This window comes from Astatotilapia calliptera, chromosome 11, assembly GCF_964374335.1.
Source record: "Astatotilapia calliptera chromosome 11, fAstCal68.1, whole genome shotgun sequence".
NCBI classification, from domain to species: Eukaryota; Metazoa; Chordata; class Actinopteri; order Cichliformes; family Cichlidae; genus Astatotilapia; species Astatotilapia calliptera.
This window is the reverse complement of record NC_137432.1, coordinates 39,142,820-39,166,288: the sequence shown is the minus strand read 5'-3', so window position 1 is coordinate 39,166,288 and position 23,469 is coordinate 39,142,820. Positions and strand designations below refer to the sequence as shown.

Sequence of the window (23,469 nt, the reverse complement as noted above, 5' to 3'; positions counted from 1 at the left end):
TTATTTTGGACACTGGCTGCTTTTTCAGTCTGGTCCATGTACCTGACCACTGTGTTTGTTTAGCCTCGTAGCTCTGACCTTTGAATCATTCAAACATAAAAAGGATAATAAATCAACGATGAACCAATGTTGTATCCACACATAAGACACCCCAGTGTCTTTAGGCTCTTTCTTACCAGTGTCCTGTTCACATTTCTTTACTGAACCTATGAAAAATGTTAAAGATAACACGGTTGGAAATAAAAAATTTTTTTAGTATTTTTGCACCAAAACAGTGAATTCCAAAGAGCTGGTATCTGAAAACTCAGCATATTTCAGCAGTGTGACCCTAGTAGCTGAACAGTATCACGTCCGTAACAGGAGTAAAAAAACCCAATAAAGACACGAGAGAGGACCTGGGAGATGATCCAGACCTCCAACTGATCGTCTGCTGCTCACGCATTACCACCCATGTGTGGCCCAGATCTGGTTTGCCAGGGGTGGCCCACACATGGGCCAGCACAAGGCCAGTTGCAAACACACAGTTTCAGCCGTGGCCCCAGATGTCAGCCTAATGTGTACCTTAATCAAGCCATGTAATAACAACATGTGCATAATAGTGCAAAAGTAACATGACAAAACTCTGTTCAGACAGTGAATCGACTGATCTTATATAACACTTTTCACTATTCCGGATTACTGAAAGTGCTCTATACAGCATGCCACATTCACCCACTTTCTCTAAACTGAGTGCTTCCTAACTACATTCATACACATTCACACTCTTGACATGCAGACTGGAGAAGCCAGGGATCGAACCACTAACCTTCCAATCAGCAGGCTGCTCTACCTCCTGAGCTACAGCCACTCAGTGGTAAACATGAGTAAACCCTCACTATGTTTTGGATAAAGAGCACGGTTTGACACAAACCTGTGAAACCTGTATTTGAAACGTTGGCTACCATAATAGTATAGTATTGCAACATGGCATTTGGGTCTTCTAACTAAAATAGGAAAATAGGAACATAAACAGTGCCATCATTGCCAGACCTGGCCCACATCTGGTTTACATACACTCTGCCATGACACCGGTCAGTCAGAAGTGCCAGCTTGATGCTGGATCCAAGGAAGACCTGCTTTCTATGAGCCTGGGCCACATAAACCAAACCACAATCGAGCCAGATATGGCATGACATAACATAGACAGTGCCATCTACGCCAGCCCTGGCCCACATCTGGATGACTTCATTCCAGAAGTCAGTCAGCAGTGCCGGCTTGATCCCAGATCCAGGCCAGACCTGGGGCCTGTTCGTCGTACCTCGCTAAGTAAGTTAGCTGGATTAGATTGTTGACGATTTCGCGTGATCCTGGATCGTTCGGTTCCCCGAAGCTCATCCGGGACTTGCTGTCATAGCAACAGAGCCGTAAGCGTAAACCTGCTCGGGAGCAGGCTTACTTTATGTAAACAGGATTAGATCGCGGCCACGCAGGTATGTCCGCGTCATTCATACGAAAGCAACAGCGATATTTTTCCACTGTTTCACCATAAATAAATATTATCAATGTAACTAAAGATAATGCAGCACTTGATCCTTTTATTGATGTCACACAGATACATACACGTCATTTCCTAAAAAAGGGAAATGAACTATTAACATTCTATTACATGTATGTGATTATTACAGATGTAAGTCATATTTCAGAGTAGTAATTGTAAATTACTTCGTGTAATCAAGATGAGAGACCACGGCTATAAAAGCGAAGGTGGATTTGGGAAGCCTGTCGCAGCCATGTCCTGTCCGTATACGCGAGCAGCCCATTGCGGAAGGTGCAAGATTGATAAGGAGAGTCCTCAGAATCCAGCGTATATTGCGGGACAGACAGGATCCTTTAGCTCAGCGCGACTTTACTTAACCAACTTGTTGACGAGGGGGTGCAGGACCACCACCTGTCTTTTTTTTGCTCTGCCCTTTTCTTGGTTGCTGTTATGAACAAACTAACAGAGTATTACAGGCCAGTATTACCTTGCCAAGAGACGAAAAGCAATCTAAGAGATAAATATTACCATTCTGTAGAATACTCCTGTATTCCACTTTTACTTGTTCCCATGTTCTTGTGGGTCCTGTTGTGGCTCTAATGTGAAAGGGGATATAATATAACATATTATAATATAATATAATGTAATATAATATTGGACAATGTAGTGTCATATGATAGATCTACCCTACCGCCTACTGGTGTTGGCCAGAGGGGCCGATGGCGCGATATGGCAGCCTGGCTACAACCGTAGCTGCCTCCACCAGTGTGTGAATGTGGGAGTGAATGAATAGTGGTATCGTAAAGCGCTTTGGGTGCCTTGGAAAGTGCTATATAAACCCAATCCATTATTATTATTATTATTAAATTACCTACGAGTTTGATTTGTCAGCAACTTCCTGCCAGCCCTCTCTCCTTGCTTTTGCAGCCTTTGCAGTGTTCTCTTGCGTTTTAATTAAACTCTGAAACTCCTGAAATCCCTCAATCATGAGTTCTTGCTCTGCTGCCGGAAAATACCGTGCACGCCCCTTCGACATTTTCGCCGACCAATCAGCGGGTTGCCGATCAATGTTTCTACTATCGATGCGTAGCCCCTTTTACGACACCCAGTGATGTCACATTACTGCGTCCAGCTGTACTAATCGTCAACAGCAGGTGTGTTCGGGGAACCGGATTAGCGAGCTCATGGTTAGCGCGATGGTTTGATCTTGGATGTGTCATTTGATCTTGGATGTAGTAAGCGACGTACGAAGAACGGACCCCTGCTTGCTATGTGGGATATAAACAGTTAGAAATACACTGGACACGTGCGTTTGCATGTTTCATCCCAAAATCAAATCAAATCACTTTTATTGTCACATCACATGTGCAGGTACACTGGTACAGTGCATGCGAGTGAAATTCTTGTGTGCGAGCTTCACAAGCAACAGAGGTGTGTAAAAATACAATAACATAAAACAAACAAAATATAAGAATGGCTAAATCTGAGACTAATAAATATATGTACAATATAAAAGTGTATGCATTACTGGATGTGTATACTAAATATGTTTTTCTACGTGTGTGTGTGTGTGTGTGTGTGTGTGTGTGTGTGTGTGTGTATAGACATTTTACAAATTAAATAGAGTAAACAATAAATAAAATATATTAAAATATACAGAGTTGAATATGTGCAAAACAAGTGGCATTTATATACAGTATGGAGTGCATAATGTTGAAGTTCCAGTAGTGAAGCTGAGGTGTCTATGACGTGTTCAGCAGTCTGATGGCCTGGTGGAAGAAGCTGTCTCTCAGTCTGCTGGTACGGGACCGGATGCTGCAGAACCTCCTTCCTGATGGAAGCAGTCTGAACAGTTTATGGCTGGGGTGACTGGAGTCCTTGATGATCCTCCCCGCTTTCCTCAGGCAGCGCTTCCTGTAGATGTCTTGGAGGGAGGGAAGCTCACCTCCAATTATCCGTTCAGAGCACCGCACTACTCGCTGGAGAGCTTTGCGGTTGTAGGCGGTGCTGTTGCCATACCAGGTGGTGATGCATCCAGTGAGGATGCTCTCAATGGCACAGTGATAGAAGGTCCTGAGGATGCGGGGGCTCATGCCGAATCTTTTCAGTCTCCTGAGAAAGAAGAGGCGCTGCTGCGCCTTCTTCACTGTTTTGTTTGTGTGTACTGACCACGTAAGATCCTCAGCCAGATGTACGCCAAGGAACCGGAAGCTGCTCACTCTCTCCACAGCAGCGCCGTTGATGGTGATGGGGGTGTGTGCTTCTCTGCACCTCCGGAAGTCCACTATCAACTCCTTTGTCTTTGCGACGTTGAGGGTGAGATGGTTGTCTTGACACCAGTGAGTCAGGGTGCTGACCTCCTCCCTGTAAGCCGCCTCATCACCATTGGTGATAAGACCCACCACTGTAGTGTCGTCCGCAAACTTCACAATGATGTTGGAGCTGTTAGTGGCCGTGCAGTCATGGGTGTAGAGTGAGTACAGGAGAGGGCTCAGTACACACCCCTGTGGAGCACCAGTGTTCAGTGTGACGGGGGATGAGGTGATGCTGCCCAGTCTGACCACCTGGCGTCTGTCAGACAGGAAGCTAAGGATCCAGCTGCAGAGGGAGCTGCTCAGTCCTAGATCCTGCAGTTTCCTGTCCAGCTTCGAGGGAACGATGGTATTGAATGCTGAGCTGTAATCTACAAACAGCATCCTCACATACGTGTCTCTCTTCTCCAGGTGTGACAGGGCAGTGTGTAGTGTCAGGGCTATGGCATCATCAGTGGACCTGTTGTGGCGGTATGCAAACTGTAGAGGGTCCAGTGAGTCGGGTAGTGCAGAGCAGATGAAGTCCCTGACCAGCTTCTCGAAGCATTTTCTCACGATGGGGGTCAGGGCTACAGGTCGCCAGTCGTTCAATGAGGAGATGCTGGAGGATTTGGGTGCAGGGACGATGGTGGCCACTTTGAAGCAGGCTGGGACTACAGACGGAGAGAGGGAAAGGTTGAAGATGTGTGTGAACACTCCAGCCAGCTGAGCCGCGCATGACTCGAGGACGCGGCCGGGAATCCCGTCCGGACCAGTAGCTTTGCGTGCGTTCACCTTCCTGGTGAACTTCCGCACATCCTCCTCAGACACAGTGTGCGCGCTGACCAGGGGCGGATCTAGAAGGGTGGCATGGGGTGGCAAGTGCCACCCTAAAATGATCCCTTGCCACCCCAAGTGCCACCCTAGTTTTGCATTTGACAGTGTTGTTTATTAAAATAAGATAGCATTAACAGTTTGAGCGTAGTTACAGTCAGCAGTGAATATAAATGCTAAAACTGAATATGTTGCATAGTGTTCCCCCCCTCCACCAACAAATGGTTCAGCCCAAAGCAGGACCGGCTTTTTTCTTGTTTTCAGTAGCAAGCGATGCTCATGATTGTGCCAGAGCACATTTTGAACAACACCATGGGAATTTCGCTTTTCACACAGGTGGGTGGATGTTACACTCTGGAAATGGAAGGAAGGTGAGTGTTATTAACCCTCTGAGGTCCACGGACACGCTGCACCTCCAGATCACATGACTGATGTGAGCACACATCTGTGAGTGACACAGCAACAAGCTGCAGCCACGCTGAGTCTCTGTTTCAGCCACATTGAAAGTTCGGACTTTAAAGTTTTTAAATTTTAATTACAGGCGGTGCGCACACTGTCCGGTCTCATGGTGTTCGCTGTGTCAAATCTAGCGTAGAATACGTTTAGATCCTCACACAGAGAGGCCGTGGTCTGCGGTGTGCTGGTTTCCCTCTAAAGTCTGTGATCGTGTTTAGTCCCTGCCACATACTCCGAGGGTTGTCAAACTGTTGCTCCACCCTGTCCCTGTACTCACGTTTGGCTGCTTTGATCGTCTTCCGGAGTTGGTAATGTGCGTGTTTGTAGTCCGATGTGTTCACGGAGGCAAAGGCGGCGCTCCGTGCCGCCAGTGCCGCGCGAACATCTCCGTTAATCCAGGGTTTTTGATTTGGGAAGGATTTAACTGTTCTGGATGAGACGACATCTTCCACGCATTTCCTGATAAATCCACAGACTGAGTCTGTGTACTCATCAATGTCCCTAGCAGCCACGTGAAACATTTCCCAGTCTGCGTGATCAAAACAGTCCCGCAGCGCAGACTCCGATTGGTCCGACTAACTGTGCACCGCCCTTATGGTTGGAGCTTCCTGTTTCAGCTTCTGCCTGTAGACGGGCAGGAGCAGGATGGAGCAGTGATCTGATTGGCCGAATGGGGCGTGGGGGAGGGCTTTGTACGCATCCCGGGAAAGAGGTGCAGCAGTGGTGAAGTAGCCGGTCTCCACGAGTGTTGAAGTGGATGTGTTGGTGGCGTTTTGGTGAAACTTTCTTCAGGTTTCCTTTGTTAAAGTCTCCGGCTGTGATAAACGCTGCCTCTGGGTGTGCGGTTTCCTCGCTGCTGATCGCGCTGTACAGTTCCCTGAGTGCTCGGTCAGTGTCGGCTTGTGGGGGAATGTAAACAGCCGTAATAATCACTGCTGTAAATTCCCTCGGTAGCCAGAATGGCCGGCACTTAATCATCAGGTACTCCAGGTCCGGTGAGCAGAAGGATTTGACCGGGTGCACGTTCGCATAATCACACCAGCTGTTGTTGATCATGAAACACACACCACCACCTCTGCTTTTCCCAGTAAGATCCTGTGACCTGTCCGCGCGATGCACGGAGAACCCCGGTAGTTGTATTGCGGAGTCCGGTACCTTGTCCGATAGCCAGGTTTCTGTGAGGCAGATCACGCAGCAGTCCCGCATCTCTCGCTGGAATGAGATCCGTGCCCGAAGCTCGCACAGCTTGTTCTCCAGAGACTGCACATTAGCCAGTAATAAACTGGGTAACGGTGGTCTGTTAGTGCGCCGTCTCAGTCGAACCAGAACGCCAGGTCTTCTCCCTCTGCGTCGGCGTTTGCGGCCTCCAGGGACAGAGAACAAAGGCGTCTCAGGTGAGATGAATGGGGGGTCTGCAAACGGAGCGTCCGTGTTGCAAAACTTGAACTCCGGAAAGTTATAAGAAAGACCGTCTTTTATGTCCAGTAAGGTTTGTCGGTCGTACACAAGGAGACACGTGCTAGTCGTGAAAAAATAAAGGAAAAGTAAAATTAAACACAAAAAACAGCTGTTGCTTGGGGGAGCTCGCGACGAGGCTGCAGCAAAACACCCTGCAGCTGTTTCACATTTTCTTGCAAAAGCTCGAGAGGTGGTTGTGTTTTGTGACGTGTCGGGTTTCAACCTGCAGCATCCAATAATCTAGACTCAATAATGATGTTCAGCTGCAGCTGTGTGAAGAGGAAAAGCAGAAGTGTTTCGTTGTTGGTGGATTTCACACCCATGTGTACTTCTGTGTTTGTGATGACATCATCCCCCCACCCCCCACGGTCCTCACACACTTCCCCTTCCTGCCCCTCCCAGGGCAGAAAGCAGAAAGCAGAAGTTCAGCTTTTGGGAACATGAAACATGTTTCTGATGAATCGTCACTTTTAGTGTTTTCAGTTTAAACTCTGCTCCCTCTGCTGTTACCGATGGATCGACTGATCAGGTCTGAGTCTGTGACTTTGGAGCAGTTTAGTGAAGATGTCTCTGAAACTTGACGGTGGTTTCGGTTACAGATGTGACTCATTTAAGCCTCACGCTGCCTTCACGTCTGTATTGATAGCTGATTAATCACTCTGGCTGACAACCGCGTGTGATTCCCACGCGTGGTGGGCCTCCAAGTATTTGATTGACTCATTTCAGAGTGGAGCCACTGATACTCAGCCCTGCACTCTGATTGGCTGGTGAAACAGTCTGTCTGCAGCCAATCAGAAGTCGTGGGTTTGAATCCGCTGGCTGTTCTCAGCAGGTGCTCCGGTCCCCTCATACAGCTCTGTCTCATCTGTTTCTCAGAATAAGGAGAAGGAGCGCCTGAAAGAGAGGGAGAAGGAAGCGAGAGAGAGGGAGGTGCGCTCCAGTAATGGCCACCTGTTTACCTCACTGACAGTGTCCTCCACCACCCTCTGCTCCTCCTGCAACAGGAGCATCACGGCCAAAGAGGCGCTCAGCTGCCCAGGTAAGCACACCTAGGGATGGGTATTGATAAGATTTTCACGATTCGATTCCATTTTCGATTCTCTTATCGATTCTTTTTAAAAAAGGAGAACACTAAGGTCGATTACCTCAGAACTTTGTTTTATATCTTCTCTTTGAACAAGATAGAAATTTAGGAGTAACATGGCCTTACAAACCCAGCAGTGAGATCTTAAGAGATCCAGCCTGCGGCTCTTCAATGGGGTGTCACAGGGTCCCCAGGAAAAAACATTGTAAATGTAAAATAATAAAATAAATATTCTTCTGTAGCAATAACAAAGTATAACATAAATTATTCTGCAGCAATAACACAAGAATATCCAGTAATGTCCCTGCCTACAATTAAACACATTCACTTACTGAAAATCATCTGCTGTGGCAAACGGGTGCAAACCTTTGACCACAAACTGAGTCACTGCTCGGTGACGTTCATCTATCCTGCCTGAAAGGAGACGCTACCGGCAGACTGCAGCGAGAACTGCCAGCATCTGAGCCAGACTCTGTCTGTCTCATCATGGTCACTAAATGCACAGTAATGGCAGGTTTGTAATAAGGCAGATCGCGCTAACATAATATGTTAGTTGATTATTTACCTGCCGCATTAACGGGAGAGGACGTGCAAACGTTACCGCTGCTGCTGGGTTGAGATTCACGAGTCCGGAGCGGAATTAAAAACACGACGTTCATGTAAGGTCATCGCGTGTTTTGTGAGCAAATGCTTTTGCATATTTGTAGTGTTTCCTCCCTTCAATGAAATATCTACTTTGCAAGTATTGCAAGTTGCCCTGTTGTCATCCGTTCTCGTAAAGTGTAACCAAACTTTTGAGCGTTTGAGCCGCCGTGTTTCCTGCCAGGTAAATGATGCTCCGCAACGTGGTGACATCATTCGGGGCGACTGGAATCGATAAGGGAATCGTTTGCAAAAATGGCAAACAATTCCAAGGAACTGAAACAGTGGGAACCGGTTCTCAACAAGAACCGGGTTTTGATACCCATCCCTAAGCACAACTGTACAGAGGGAGGGTTTACAGTTCATTTACACACAGGAAACTTTATTTATACAGTCGATTTACAGATTGATCAAACTTGTGTGTGTGTGTGTGTGGGGGGGGGGGGGGCTTGTCTGCTGTGTGTATGACAGACGGTGTGTTAATCCTCCTCACAATGAACAGATGTACCTCCGGATTAACACACACAGAGTCAGCTGAGATCAGTGTAACACAGTAAAATCTCCTTGTTGAACACAACAGATTGGTCATGTGACCACATGTAGACCTCAGGAGCGGGTGAAAGAAGACTCACCCCTCTTCCCGCCCCATCCCCCCAAGCCCCTCACCCAGTGTGTATGTGTGTGTGTGTCAGCCTACACACCTTGTTGTCCTGCACTCTGATTGGCTGCTGCAGATGCACCCTGAGAAGTGGGTCAAGGGGACTATGTCTACGTGTGTGTGTGTGTGTGTGTGTGTGTGTGTGTGTGTGTGTGTGTACACAGACTTCAAGTCAAGTGGCTTTATTGTCATTCCAACCATGTACAGTGGTACAGTACACAGTGAAAGGAGAAAGCGTTCCTCCAAGACCACAGTGCTACAAATGACAGCCAATCAACACGAGACAACATAAAGTGAAATATGTCAAAACTGCAAAAAAACAAAACAATGACAGCGCAACACCAGACAGAACAGAACGATACAGACAGACAAATCTTTGGGTAGAGCAGGGGTGTCCAACTCCAGGCCTCGAGGGCCGATGTCCTGCAGATTTGGCTAAATTACCTCCTCAACACGTTTTAAAGTTCTCCAGAGGACTGGTAATGAACTGATCGTTTGATTCAGGTGACCCAGGGGGAGATCTAAAACCTGCAGGACACTGGCCCTCGAGGCCTGGAGTTGGACACCCCTGGTGTAGAGCAACTCGAAGACTGAAGAAAGTTTATAAAAAGAAACTTACACACCCAGAACACAGAGTATTTTTAACTGTGTGTGTGTTGTGGTTTACTGGCGACATCTTCTGTGGAAAAAGTGAGGTCAGCACAGTGAAGAAATGTGTGTCTTTAGCATGTAAGTGGTCTCTTTCTTGCCTGGTTTCTGCAGGTTCCAGTACCACTGTGGTAGTTGGGTTTCTCTCTCTCGCTTCTCTTTTTTATTTATACAGCATCAAATCACAACAACAGTTGCCTGAGGTGCTTTATATTGTAAGGTAAACCCTACTATAATACAGAGAAAACCCAACAATCATATGACCCCCTGTAAGCAAGCGCTTGGGTGACAGTGGGAAGGAAAAAATTCCTTTTAACAGGAAAAAACCTCCAGCAGAACCAGGCTCAGGGAGGGGCGGGGCATCTGAATCTTAAAAAAGTTGTAGAGTTTCTGTTGGACTTCACAGAGTCCGGCAGCACAACAGATTCTGTTCTGTAAACTTCAGACTGTAAGAAGCTCGTTTACAGACTGTTTCCTGCTGGATTAATTGAAGGCTTTGCAGGGAGTTCCTGATAATAGTGCTGATAATAATAATCCAGCCTAGAAGTAATAAATGCATGAACTAGTTTTTCAGCGTCTGTTCATTGTTTCGAATTTCAGAGATATACATTTTCATTGTATACCAAAGAAAATGTATGCTGTGTCTTCTAATGATGCTGCCTAAGGGAAGCATGTATAATGTAAACAGAATTGGTCCTAGCACTGAACCCTGTGGAACTCCATAATTAACCTCAGTGTGTGAAGAGGACTCTCCATTTACATGCACAAACTGGAGTCTATTAGATAGATATGATACAAACCACTGCAGCACAGTACCTGTAATACCTACAGCATGTTCTAATCGCTCTAATAGGATATTATGGTCGACAGTATCGAACGCTGCACTGAGGTCTAGCAGGACAAGCACAGAGATGAGTCCACTGTCAGAGGCCATAAGAAGATCATTTGTAACCTTCACTAAAGCTGTTTCTGTGCTGTGATGAGCTCTGAAACCTGACTGAAACTCTTCAAATAAACCTCTGCAGATGATCTGTTAGCTGTTTGACAACTACTCTTTGATATAAAGGAAGGTTGGAGATTGGCCTATAATTAGCTAAGAATGCTGAGTCACCCCATTTACACCCGTGTCTCTCTTTACCTGTGTGTCTCATAGCATGTAATGTCACCATCCACAATCGCTGCAGAGACAGTCTGGCGAGCTGTGCTAAGATGAAGCAGAAGGTAAGAGCAGTCTCTCTCTCTCTCTCTTCTTACCTGTCTGTCTGCACACACCTGTCCCAGTCCTGGTAGGCTACAGTCACACTGGGGAAAACAATGGTTCGCTCTTGGTTTACATCTTACATCAGAAAGCTTTGCTATCAGGGTCTTTCTAAAAAAAAGGTTACATTAACTTCAATTCAATTCAATGTTATTTACACAGCGCCAAACCACAATAGTCACCTCAAGGTGCTTTATATTGTAACGTAGACCCCACAATAATACATACAGAGAAAAGCCCAACAATCATATGACCCCCTATGAGCAGCACTTTGGCGACAGTGGGAAGGAAAAACTCCCTTTTAACAGGAAGAAATCTCTGGCAGAACCAGGCTCAGGGAGGGGCGGGGCCATCTGCTGCGACCGGTTTGGGTGAGAGAAGGAAGACAGGATAAAGACATGCTGTGGGAGAGAGACAGAGATCAACACATACATGTTAATCTCTGCGGCTTTGCAGCGGATGGTGCAGCCGCTGTGATAGGTGTCACACCACTGAGTGAAAAAAATCAGCCCTAACCTGACCGTCATTCAGTGCACCGTTCACAGTTAGAACAATGATGTGGTAAAACATATTACTTTCACATATTTATTAACTCTGAAAATCTGAAAGTCTACTGTTGAATTCAGTGAATGGAGCAAGATGCCTCCGTTCTTGCACAGAGGAAAGATGTGTGGGGAAAAAAGGGAATTGATGCACTGCAGTAAAAATAAATGGCATCAAAGCATACTTTTTTCTTTGGGACATCCTGTAGTGGAATATTTACTAATTCTTTCTTTAAGCTGACAGCATTTTGTGCTGTTGCATATAATGAAGTTGTGTGACAGCTGGTGAAAGATAGCACAGATGAGGCATTCACCTGCACTGAGGATAGTAAAAGAAAGAAAATGAATGATGCTCTGTGTGCACACTACTGAGAAATGTTGTGTAATTTTTATTGTGCACTGATCTTTGTGTAGAAGTTTGACGAAAACACTGAACTGATCGCTGGAAAAAGGAAAACAGGATATTTCCATGTGTGCGTCCTGTCTCAGGATTCTCCTTGCTCAGTTCAAGTTGTCTCTTTGAGTAAGCTTGCAATATTATTGTGGAGCAGGAATATGTGGGGCTCGACTCTGAGCGCGCCAGGAGTGAGTAAAGATCAACAGAGCCAAAGGCTCAGGGCTCCGCCCCCTCATTCTAACTGTTAAGCAGCTAATCAAGTTAGCTTGGAGAAGCTGAGGGAGCTCAAAGTAGTTTCTCACAGGAAGAAAGCAAGAATGAGTCAGCAGGGGTTGGTCGGCCGTGTTAGAACGAGGGGGTGGAGCCCTGAGCACGGCTCGCCAGGTCTGTCATGGACAGACATGGTGTCATTGGAGATTCTGTAGTTGGTCACACCAAGGCGATTCCCATAGTGAAACACAGAGCGAAGTTATAAAAAGAACTGCCACAAACGTCGGTGACCCGGGTTTTTGGAGCAGCTGTGTTGCTCATGAACGCAGGCTTTCTCTCTCTTTTTGGTCGCTCCAAGGTTGACCTGTGTTTCTCTCTGACAGCAACAGAAGCTGGCGTTAGCGAGAAATAGTTCAGCTCTGCAGAACGTCGCCATGAGAAGCAAAAGTGAGTCCTGTCACCTAAAAACATCTCCTTTTCCTCTTCTTTTGCTGTTGTTTGTCACAATGATGACTTTTTCTTCTTCTCTGCTTCAGCGCCTATGATGAAGGAGCGACCGAGCTCAGCCATCTATCCTTCTGACAGCCTTCGTCAGTCGCTGCTCGGCTCCAGACGCGTTCGATCTGGCCTCTCGCTCGCCAAAAGTGTCTCCACAAATAACATCGCAGGGTGAGGCTGAGCACGGAGCTAATTGGCTGCTGGCTGTTGTGGTTGAGCAGGAGCATCAGAAACAGGAAAAGCAAATGTACAGACTAAATTGATTATGGGTGTTCCTAATAAACTGACCACTTTGTGTGGAAAGACTGGAAATCGGAAACATTCAGCTGAGCTAAAATATAAACCTCCAGGTCACAGACGAGGCTCCGGTTTGCTCGGCTCCGACATCGCCATCTTGTGGTTCTTGTGGTTGCAGGAAGCAGCTGCTGGGAGGGTTAGAGATATGGCCGCAGAGCGAAAGAAGTAAAATTCATTATATGCAAGAATAAATTCACGCAGAGTTCATTAAGAATAAAACATAAAAAAATTAATCCAGATGCTGACATCATCAAACCGCCACCCATCACAAAGTGAGGTCTTGATGCGTGCTCAGTCATCCAGGTGAGTAAATCCCATAAAGTCGATTCTGTTCATCTGGATGTTTTCAGTGGGAGAAACGTTTCGTCACTCATCCAGGTGACTTCTTCAGTCTCAGCTGACTGCAGGTTTCCAGCCTCATAAACAGGACATTTGCTCAGTGACTGAAACCAGCCCACAGAAACGTTTCTCCCGCTGAAAACATCCAGATGAACAGAATCAATTTGTGGGGAAGGTGAAGCAAGCTTTTAAATCGCATCCAGTGAAACTAGTTCAGTGTTCTGTGGGGCAAAAGTAAAACACTGAAGCTCTCTATCTTTAAACTAATGTACTCTACTGTACTCGATTACTGTAATCGAGTATTGCAGCTTCAGTGACTTGAAAAAGTTTTCGATATGACGAGCTTCAACACACTCAGACATTCAGACATTTATTAATTGCCACGGCAGTCAACAGCTGACATGCTCACCTGCTTCTCTGCATCTTCACACCATCAGAGCATCATAAGTCACCTTTCTGTCTGTCCTCAGTGTGACCGAGGACTCTGCAGGTCTCAAGAGGATCCTGTCTCAGTCCACAGAGTCTCTGAACTTCAGGAGCAGGACTCTGTCCATGGAGTCTCTTACTGATGACGGTCTGTTAGTCACTTTTATTGATTACTATCAGATCTTAATTCTGTGAGCAGGTGGCGCTGTAACCTGATGGGATTCATTCTTTCTGTGTGCAGCTGAGTGGAGCCCTCTGCTGGACGAGCTGCAGAAGGAGGGCAGCTGCGTGCAGGTCGACAGCTGGAGCCTCGCTGTGGAGCCCAACTTCCTGCAAACACTTCACAAAGACCTGATCAAGCAGCAGGACGTCATCTACGGTACAGCAACAGTCACCAAACACACACACACAACATGTGGACTCGTTACACCTGCGGGAGATTTAAACTTGGAGCTCATACAGCTTCCAGATGTGTGGGAATTTTTGCCCATTTGTTCAGGAGAGCTTTTGTCAGGTCTGGCACTTGGCGTCTCTGTTTTAGTTCCTCCCAAAGGTGTTTGACGTGTCAGTGCTCTGTGTGGGCGGGGTCGGGTTTTCCTACAGTCCCAACGAAGTAGCCAATTCTAAAACCTTAACTAAAGCGTGGTCTACAGCTGTGCGTGTGCTCGCCACAGCTGGAGAAGAAACGTGACCGAGCTCTCTCTTTGCCTCAGAGCTGATCCAGACCGAGTTTCACCACGTCCGCACGCTGAGGATCATGGAGGGCGTGTACCGGCGGGGGATGCTGGAGGAGGTGATGCTGGAGGCGGGGGTGGTCCACACCATCTTCCCGTGTCTGGACCAACTGCTGGAGCTTCACTCCCACTTCCTGTCAGAGCTGTTGAACAGGAGGAAGGCGGGTCTGGTGGAGGGCAGCTCCACCAACTTCACGGTGCGCAAGCTGGGAGACCTGCTGGTCCGACAGGTACGACGACTCCACCTCTTGCACCCGCACCTTGCTTCTAACAGGGCTTCTAAGGCTACGTTCCCACTGCAGGCGAAAGCGCATCAAATCCACCATATCCGATCATGGTATGGCAGTTTGAACAGCACAAATCCGACATTTTCAAATGCGACCTTTTGTATGTGGTACTGAATCCGATACATATCTGATGTTTTAGAAAGTGACTGCTGTTTGATGGTCATGTCGCATTAAATTAGTCTTTTACGTCACTGACAAAAGACAGATCCCAATTATCAGCGCTGGAGAAGACAAACGACTCCGTGTCCATATATACATCTGCACGGAGGTAGCAGCCACTGCTCCAAACAAGGCCATTGTTAAAGCACGGGCTCTCTGTTTTCTCAGTGTCCTTCTTTCTCTAATTAATTTGTCAAAATTCTGTCGGTTACAACTGTGCAGAAATTGGTAGACTGCTGCAACAACACCTACTGTGAACAGAGCGCATTGTGTGTGACGTCTTCTTTTGCACATGCAGGCCGCTTTGAGACGTTCATACTAGAGCACGTTTGCTGTCACATTTTATTTGTAGTGTGAACAAAAAACAGACAAAAAAATGGATGGATTTATTTAATAAAACCCGAGGCTTGTTTGCCCGGAACTGAACGTCACGTTTGTCAACATAAACCAACCACTTGGCACTGATTTTAAAATGGCATTCACCAGACGGTCGCTACAAAGACACGCCAAAGACCTGAGTTTATCCACCGAACCTACACGTGTGTGTGTGTGTGTGTGTGTGTGTGCAGTTCTCAGGGCAGACTGCTGATGACTGGAAGAAAGTTTATTCAGAGTTCTGCAGTCGACATCCGAAAGCTGTGAAACTCTACAAGGAAGTTTTGGCTCGCGACCGGAGACTGCAGCAGTTCATCAGGGTGAGGCGCTCACCTGTGGCTTCAGGCTGATCCTGGAACCGTCATGGTCATTGTGTTTTGATTTACGCTGCTGCAAGCTGGTTCGGCCCGGGGCCGGCTGGTGTTTCTGATGCTGACTTCCTGTCTCCATCCTTTCCCACAATGCTCAGCGTGTGACTCGCGGTCCTCTGCTGCGGCGTCACGGCGTCCAGGAGTGCATCCTGTTGGTGACGCAGCGGATCACAAAGTACCCCGTCCTCATCCAGCGAATCCTGGACAACACTAAAGGTAATCTGTGACTTATGACCTTTAGGATTCTCTGATGACCTTTGACTTATGACTGTGATGAATCCATAACCTCCTGCAGGCTGCGAAGAGGAGGCACAGGCTCTGAGCCGCGCACTGGGCCTCCTGAAGGAGCTGATCAGCTCTGTGGACAAAGAGGTCCTGGAGCTTGACCGGAGCAGGAGGCTGCAGGAGATCCATGCCCGCCTGGACCCGCGTGCCCAGGCAGAGGTCCGGGGAGGAGGTGTGTTCAGAGGTGGAGAGCTGCTGAGGAGGAGGCTCCTGCACGAGGGGACACTCCTCTGCAAGGTCCAGGGTACCAGGATGAAAGGTAGTGGGCTTTATCACCTGCTGTGGTGCAACATGCGTGTGGGCAGAGCTTGCAAGTCACGACTGTGTTTGTCTCCAGATGTGCAGGTGCTGCTGATGTCAGACATCTTGGTTTTCCTCCAGGAGAAAGACCAGAAGTTCACCTTTGTTGTGTCACTGGTGAGTCATGCCTGATAACATTCGAAAGCCCCCTGACCTTCTTCAGCTCTGTTCAAGGTTTCCTGTTTGCTCACCTGTCTGCTCACCTGCGTTTCAGGACAAGTCTCCAGTGGTCTCATTGACTAATTTGATTGTCAGAGACATAGCCAATCAGGAGAGAGGGATGTACCTGATCAGTGACTCCACCCCCCCGGAGATGTATGAGCTGCACGCCTCATCGAAAGAAGACAGGAAGACTTGGATGAGCCGCATCCAGCAGGCCGCCACCAGGTGAGCAAGACACACGTGTGTGTCCTGAGGAAACGAAGTGCTCTGGCTGTGCGTCATTTCCTGCCCCGATGACGACAGTTATCACAATACAGAGCGCCTGTAAATTCAGTGAATATAATACAGTCATATTCCTGCAGTCGAGTGTCTCGACCAGTGCACGGCATCGTGTATTTGTGGGAGTTTTGATGTCCGGTTTTCTCTTTAGTATATGACGTGCTGCAGGAATCAGAATCACAACTATCAAATGAAATGATGTATTTAAGAGCAACAGGCTGAACCAGTTAAATAATACAAACATAAGAAATCGCTCTAATACTCACAAACGGCTCAATTATAAATATCCATAATATTACAGAGGCCAAATATATATAATTGATATTTAACCTGTGAAACTGGTATTTGTATTTGTTACCTTCTGCACCTCTACTTAGTTTTGGTGACCTTAGTTACTGTGGTAACTACTGCAAACTGTAGTTACTGTAGTTACTGTGTACTTTAGTTACTGATGAATTCTTTTCTGCAGCTGTCCGTGCAGAGACGACTTTCCTCTCATTGAGACAGAAGACAAAGCGTTGCTGCGCAGACTCAGAGCTGACATCCAGCAGAAGGACAGGGAGGTGCTGGAGCTCTTACAGGAGCGCGTCACTCTGTTTTCTGATCTGGTGGAGGCGTCTGGAAGAGGAAAGGCAGAAGAAGAAGGAGACATGGAGGTCAGGATCTCCTCCTCCTGCAGGAACCTTTTTAGAGCTGACACTCCTCAGGCACCTCAGGCCGAGCCACTCCTCCTCGCTGCCATCGGTGAAGGTGAGGAGGTGCTAATGCTTCTTAGGTCCAGAACGATGGACTAAGACTTTAACAGATCATGTGACCTTTGGTGGAGATTAGGGTGTAACGCGGTAAAGGACCAGGGCGCCTAACTGCAGCTTCATAGATAATGAGCTAATCAGGCTACGGAGCCTGAGTGTGTGAATAAAACACAGGAAACAGAAATAGAGCTCAAAAGTATACAGAAAATAAATATATGCATATATATCACGAACAGAAATAATGGTAATAACACAAAACAGCTTATTAGGTCCCAAAAGGAGGTGGGACGAGGTTTAGTCCAGTGTGAGATCAGTTTTGTTCCATTGACCTGTGATAGGACAGCACGGTGGCACGGTGGTTAGCACTGTTGCCGCACAGCAAGAAGGTCCTGAGTTCAATTCCCCCATCAGGCCGGTTTCTTCTGTGTTGAGTTTGCATGTTCTCCCCGTGTTTGCGTGGGTTCCCTCCGGGTACTCCGGCTTCCGTCCAAAGACGTGCAGTTAGTGGGGATAGGTCAATTGGTTAATCTAAATTGCCCATAGGCATCAATGATGTTGAGTTGCATTTTTCCTCATCCTGAAAAATGCCACAACCATGACCCCTACTAAATCTATTTCTAAACTATACAAAGCTCTCTCTAGTGGCAGCAAGGATAACACTTTATACACTAAGGATAAATGGGAAAGGGAATCAGGAATTGGTATTTCTGTGGGGGAGTGGGAAAATGTTTGGTACTGCCAGTGGTCCACGTCCAGTTCTATGAGCTGGAAGGAGCATGGCTGGAAGAATATTATTAGGTGCTTCAAGACTCCATATCAGGAGAGATACAAAGGGGCTCGACTGTTGCTAACCATTTTCATGTTTTTTGGGACTGTCCCAAGTTAAAAAACTGTTGGATAGGTGTTCAGGTCTCCTTAAGTGCAGTCTTTAACGTTCAAATACCTTTAGATTTCAAGGTTTTATACATGAGTTTGGTCCCCTTTCTGGAACGTAGGAGTGAGATTAAGTTGGTGCAATTACTCTTGGTGGCGAGTAAAAAAACAATTACTAGAAGATGGTTCAGCCCAGCCCAGCCTACCCTGGATGACTGGTTTGGGATCATTTTAGAGATATTTAGGATGGAAAAACTTACATATCTGTTAAGAAAGCAAAAAGCCAAATTCTACCACATTTGGAGCAATTGGATCCAATTCATCACCCCCACGAGGGCTGACTTCACTTGATCTCACTATTACTTGGTTGGTTTTTGTTTTATTCATTTATTTATTTATTACATTTACTTCTATTACTATTGCTTGTTTATTTACTTATTTGTTCACCATGATTGCAGCATGGGCACCCCCCCAGTTTGTGTTTATAGTTCCATGTAATGTGTTCTATATATCTCCTTCGGGAGAGCATGCGAGCAACTCTCCTAGTAATAGCTAGTTAACCTCCACCGGTTAATATGCACCCGCTGATCACTTCATCATTTGCTCTCCTGGACTTAATCTAAAACCTGGAAGGACTTTGTTCCCATGTTATTCATATACTGCTGTGCAGACGGTTTTTCTTCTCCAATCCAAATCCAAATATAATTAAAAAATAAATTGCCCATAGGTCTGAATGTGGGAGTGAATGTGAGAGCAAATGGTTGTCTGTCCCTGTGTGTCGGCCCTGCGACAGACTGGCGACCTGTCCAGGGTCTACCCCGCCTCTCGCCCTAAAACAGCTGGGATAGGCTCCAGTGCCCCCCTCGACCCTGTAAAGGATAAACGGAAGCGAATGGATGGATGGATGACCTGTGTGTATCAACAGTTCAATTTAGTCCATAGGAGCAGGGGACATGCAGCTGATTGACCCGGAACTTATACAGGGTTCATTCCCGCCACAATAAAGGGATTTGCGGAAGTGGGGTCAGATGTTGCCGTGGTTACATGGATGTAGCTCACCTGGTTCGATGTTTAAAATTGATATTTATGGGATGAAGCCATCACACCTCAGGTCTTTGTGCCACACATAAACATCTGGGAACAAAGAAGAACTGAGCATTAAAGGAAACGTTCTCCGAGACAGCCTCCACCCCGAGCAGCTTCCAGCGCTAACAGAGACTCGGTCCAGGCTGCCGGTTGCTCACCATCAGGCTCACCATATTTTCTGTTTCAGTCGACAGACTGACGGAGCTGCTGTCAGATGCCAGCATCCAGAAATCTTCCATAACCAACGGCAACCAGGAGATCAGCGGTGAGTCACCTGTCGCGTGTTTGTGCTCCGCCCCTTCGTGTCGTGATGCAGAAATCATCTTTCTGTTGCTGTTTGATAACCTGTCTCTTTCTCTCAGATGGTGACTCTGGTTCTCTGAACGGCTCTTTTGACTTGAACGACAAGTCCTCAAAGGTAACGCTCACCTTTCACCTTCTGCTCAGGTGTGTGTCTTAAAGAAGTGAAACTTTCAACCCTTCATTTTTCTTCTGACAGCTAAAATGTTTGAATGCTCAGAGGTTCCATGGAAGTTATTTACAGTCTTTAACCAATCAGTGAGCAATTGGTCATATGATCCCAATGTCACAGCAGGGTTTTGGTGGATTTTGTTTCCATGGAAACTGGAGCAGAAATGAAGATACAGGTGACAGTAAAAAACAAGTAAATGTTGAAGAATGTTTTTCTGAGGGGCTCGTTTACGTCTCACTGCACAGACGAGCGGGTGGAGCTACTTCTTCACTTACATGGTCGACGTTCCGCAACATTTCTCTTATTTATAACATCATCGTATGCAGCTGGTACAACAGAGGCTCCACCTGATTGGTCCGCAAGTTTCAGGTGGTTCGTGAAGCTGAACCTGCATCTGCACGATGCAAACCTTCAGTTGTGTTTAAATGTTTGTCTGCTGAACCACAGTTCTTCAAATAAATCCTCTTTATATAAACTGTATGTTTTCATATGTCTGAGTGAACCTTCAGAATAAGAGAAGGTCAGCTTGTCTCCACGTCTCTCAGTTTCAGCTCTTTTCTCTTTCAGGATGGAAATGGTAACCAGCTGCAGGAGCGAACCCTGAACGAGGTAACACCTACTTCCTCTTTTCTGAGTAACCTCTTGATACCAAGAAGTCAAAGACCTAAGCCCCTTCTCCATCAGTACCTACTCGGATCGCCTTGCCACAGTTCGCCGGTTTTCGGGGTTGGCACCACATACTGCAATAGTACCTGCTCGGCCCGGGTTCCAAGGGACCCGGGCAGGTACTAAAATGTGATGTCAGTTTGCGTGACACCGATTGGCTGGTCAGTGGCGTCATTCAAAGAGTCACGAAAGCAACTCGTTCACGAAAATCAAAACAGACATTTTTGAAACCCGACAACGAGGAAAAAGGCTGCAAAAACCGACACAAGGTGCACGAGTCTGACGAAAAGCCACAGACCCAGCAGCAGCTATACTGCTGGCTCCACGTCCACCTTTGTTGTAGTCGTCGCATATTAATCACGGGACACTCGGACATGTCGGTATGATGACGAACACGCACATTAGGTGTAACTGGACTGTAATAAAAGCAAGTCGATCTGAGTAGGTGCCAAAAGGGCTTAGATTCGCTTTGAAGATCGACATGTTTCTGTCTGTGTTGGGATGCAGCTCATGCACCGTTTCATACATTTTGATGTACAAAGTTTCTGCCTGTGCAGTTCTAACATCTTCAGCTGTCCTCTCTGCAGGACGTCCATCAGCGCTTGATCGGTCTGAGCACACAGCTTCACGCCCTGCAGGTCTGAAACTTATTTCTAGTATTGTTTGTTTATACATCCTGCAATTAACCCAAATAAATGTATAAATAGTGATTCATTTATTCAGTATTTATGTTATCAATGTTGCAGGCTGCTGTGATTCGTCAGGACTCAATGCTAGCGCTGTTGGTCAGTGCAGGCTCCACCCCCTCCACCACCCCTGGCTCTGCCCCTGGCCCCCGCCTCAGCCGGTCACTGTCACGTGACACAGGGTTGGAAGCCAGCGGGGAGGCGGTGCTGCTGCGGCGGCAGGTGGAGCTGCTACAGGAGGAAGTGACACGCCTCCGTCTGCGAGAGGAGGACCAAAACTGGGAGGGAGTGGAGCCAGGCACCAGAAGGAGGAGCAAAAATGGAGAGAAGAGTGATGTTATGAAAGGAGAACAGGTGAGTTGGGTTCACTTGTTCACCTACTGGGCAGGGATAGCTCAGTAGGTAGAGTGGTGGCCCCATGATCGGAAGGTCGGGGGTTCAACTCCCCGGGCGCTGCATTGGTGGCTGCCCACTGCTTCACTGGGTGAATGGGTTAAATGCAGAGGAACTATTTCCCTATGGGGACTAACACGCACACATTATATTACTAAAGCGTGATGAGTCGACAAAACTGAAATAAATCCGAGTTGTCTGTTGGCAGGTTAACAAGAGACGTAGCAGTCGGGAACTGGAGCTTCGCCCCCTCGCCCCACTAGCCACCGAGGATCCAGTCGACCAATTAGATGGCGTCCAAGAAGGAAATGAAGAGGAAGAGGAGGAAGTGATGAAGATCTCTCCTCGCTCTGACAGCCCCAGAGGTTAGTACCACTGATCAACAATCAATATGGAAAGCCCATGGCATTATGATGGTCTCCATGGTAACCTATTACCTCTGACCCCTCAGACCTGCAGGACATCCCAGAGGAGAGCGAGAGTTAACGCCCCACCTACAGCTCAGGGACCTCTGCTGTTGTCACTGCGATGCCACAGACACACATCGGACTCTTATTGTTAAAGGCCCTGGATATAATGCCATTGCCTGTTTTACAGTTTTTAGACCAAATCAGACTTTTGTTCTTGGAACATTTTCTAAAACTTGGAGCCAAAAGGGTAAGGGCGAGGTTAAATTGGCAACTTATTTTCCGCTTCAAACAAACTGGGTCATGTGATTAGATCACTGGTTTGATCTGTGCCCTTGATGTTTTTTGTTTCTTTGTTTCTTTGTTGTTTGTAAATGGGACCAGAGCATGCGTATCTGGAGCTGGACCTGGATCTGGATCTGGTCTGATCCAGATATTTTTCACAGTTTGTTTTAAGCAGACAGATTTTTATTTATTCTTTGAATCTGAGACACACCACACTACATTACCCAGAATGCCTTTGGACCAGCAGCCATCTCATATTTAAAGTTTTGATTTTAATGGTGTCTGATTTACAGAAACCATTACCAGTATGTAAGCATTGAAAGGACTGGGATTATGGGGAGGGATTGGAGGTTGGTGTGGTCAGATGTGGGTTTTGGGGGTCGGGACTCACGTAGTGCTGGATTGTAGGTCAGGTGTGTTTTTAAGGAGCACAGAGCTCCTTCTATTAGCATGTTAGCATGGCTGTGTCTCTTATACTTGTGTAGGACATTGGTTGAATTGACCAATCAGCTTGTTTCTTTTGATGCATGGAGGTGATGATGTCAGCTCCTCGTGTCGTCCGGTGATGATGATGATGGAACAGTGTTTGACATAGAAAATTGTTCATTTACAAAAAAGAACAACAGACGCCGGTGATGATGTAATCATGCGATCATATTGGGGTGGACTACAGCAAGTTTAACAAGTCTGCGATCAGTCAAAGAGGCCATGCCCCTAATAATGCAAACTCTAATCAGTTCAGACAGGAGAGTGTTATCTATAGAGACCAGTTTGTGAATCAGGCTGTAAGCATGTTTATTTTAACATGTAAGGGTTTTGGGACTGACTCACTGCTGCCTCTGCTGGACAGTAGAGGAACTGTAGTTTGGCGCTGATAAAGCAGAAAGCGTTACCGAAGAATGCGGGTATCCTCTGTCCTGATCATGTGTGATTGATCATCTCTGATCAGGTGTTTTATGGACAGTGGTCCCACCCCCTGTGAGTTCACATGATGTTCTATAGGTTTTGGAAACACAAAAAAATGAATTTGTAACATCAGGACCTGAATGTGATTTTGAAGTTTTTGAATAACTGATTGTGTTCAGGTTTAACGCTGGGAAGTTTCTACAGTGTGATTCATCACTGTTTTGTTATGTTTTTTTTATCTGAAGCTTTGGGATCCAAAACATTTCTGTTTATGCAAAAAAGCTCGCCAGGATGCACGCCTCACATCCAGATGTGCCGCTGTAACATTTCTTTTGAGTGTATTTTAACTGTAGTAACAATGGACTGAAGTAATTGTATTGATCTCTGATGAGTGTAGGTGATTCCTGCTGTACTCTTTATAAATCTAATCAGCTGCT

At 46.7% G+C, this 23,469-nt stretch overlaps 1 protein-coding gene across 1 annotated transcript in view; it reads left to right on the top strand.

Annotated features, from left to right (window-relative positions):
* The window catches only part of arhgef2b (rho/rac guanine nucleotide exchange factor (GEF) 2b), a 36,364-nt gene extending 12,895 nt beyond the window's left edge, over positions 1–23,469 (top strand). The window contains exons 2-21 of the mRNA XM_026185688.2: positions 7,432–7,594; positions 10,741–10,808; positions 12,378–12,441; positions 12,531–12,663; positions 13,599–13,702; positions 13,796–13,933; positions 14,268–14,518; positions 15,304–15,429; positions 15,579–15,696; positions 15,776–16,024; positions 16,103–16,182; positions 16,280–16,452; positions 16,976–17,256; positions 19,405–19,482; positions 19,580–19,635; positions 20,257–20,298; positions 20,943–20,993; positions 21,102–21,395; positions 21,643–21,799; positions 21,886–23,469. Coding sequence (XP_026041473.1) covers positions 7,432–7,594; positions 10,741–10,808; positions 12,378–12,441; positions 12,531–12,663; positions 13,599–13,702; positions 13,796–13,933; positions 14,268–14,518; positions 15,304–15,429; positions 15,579–15,696; positions 15,776–16,024; positions 16,103–16,182; positions 16,280–16,452; positions 16,976–17,256; positions 19,405–19,482; positions 19,580–19,635; positions 20,257–20,298; positions 20,943–20,993; positions 21,102–21,395; positions 21,643–21,799; positions 21,886–21,920 — 2,661 coding nt within the window. The 3' untranslated portion in view covers positions 21,921–23,469. The remainder of the gene's footprint in view (positions 1–7,431; positions 7,595–10,740; positions 10,809–12,377; positions 12,442–12,530; positions 12,664–13,598; positions 13,703–13,795; positions 13,934–14,267; positions 14,519–15,303; positions 15,430–15,578; positions 15,697–15,775; positions 16,025–16,102; positions 16,183–16,279; positions 16,453–16,975; positions 17,257–19,404; positions 19,483–19,579; positions 19,636–20,256; positions 20,299–20,942; positions 20,994–21,101; positions 21,396–21,642; positions 21,800–21,885) is intronic.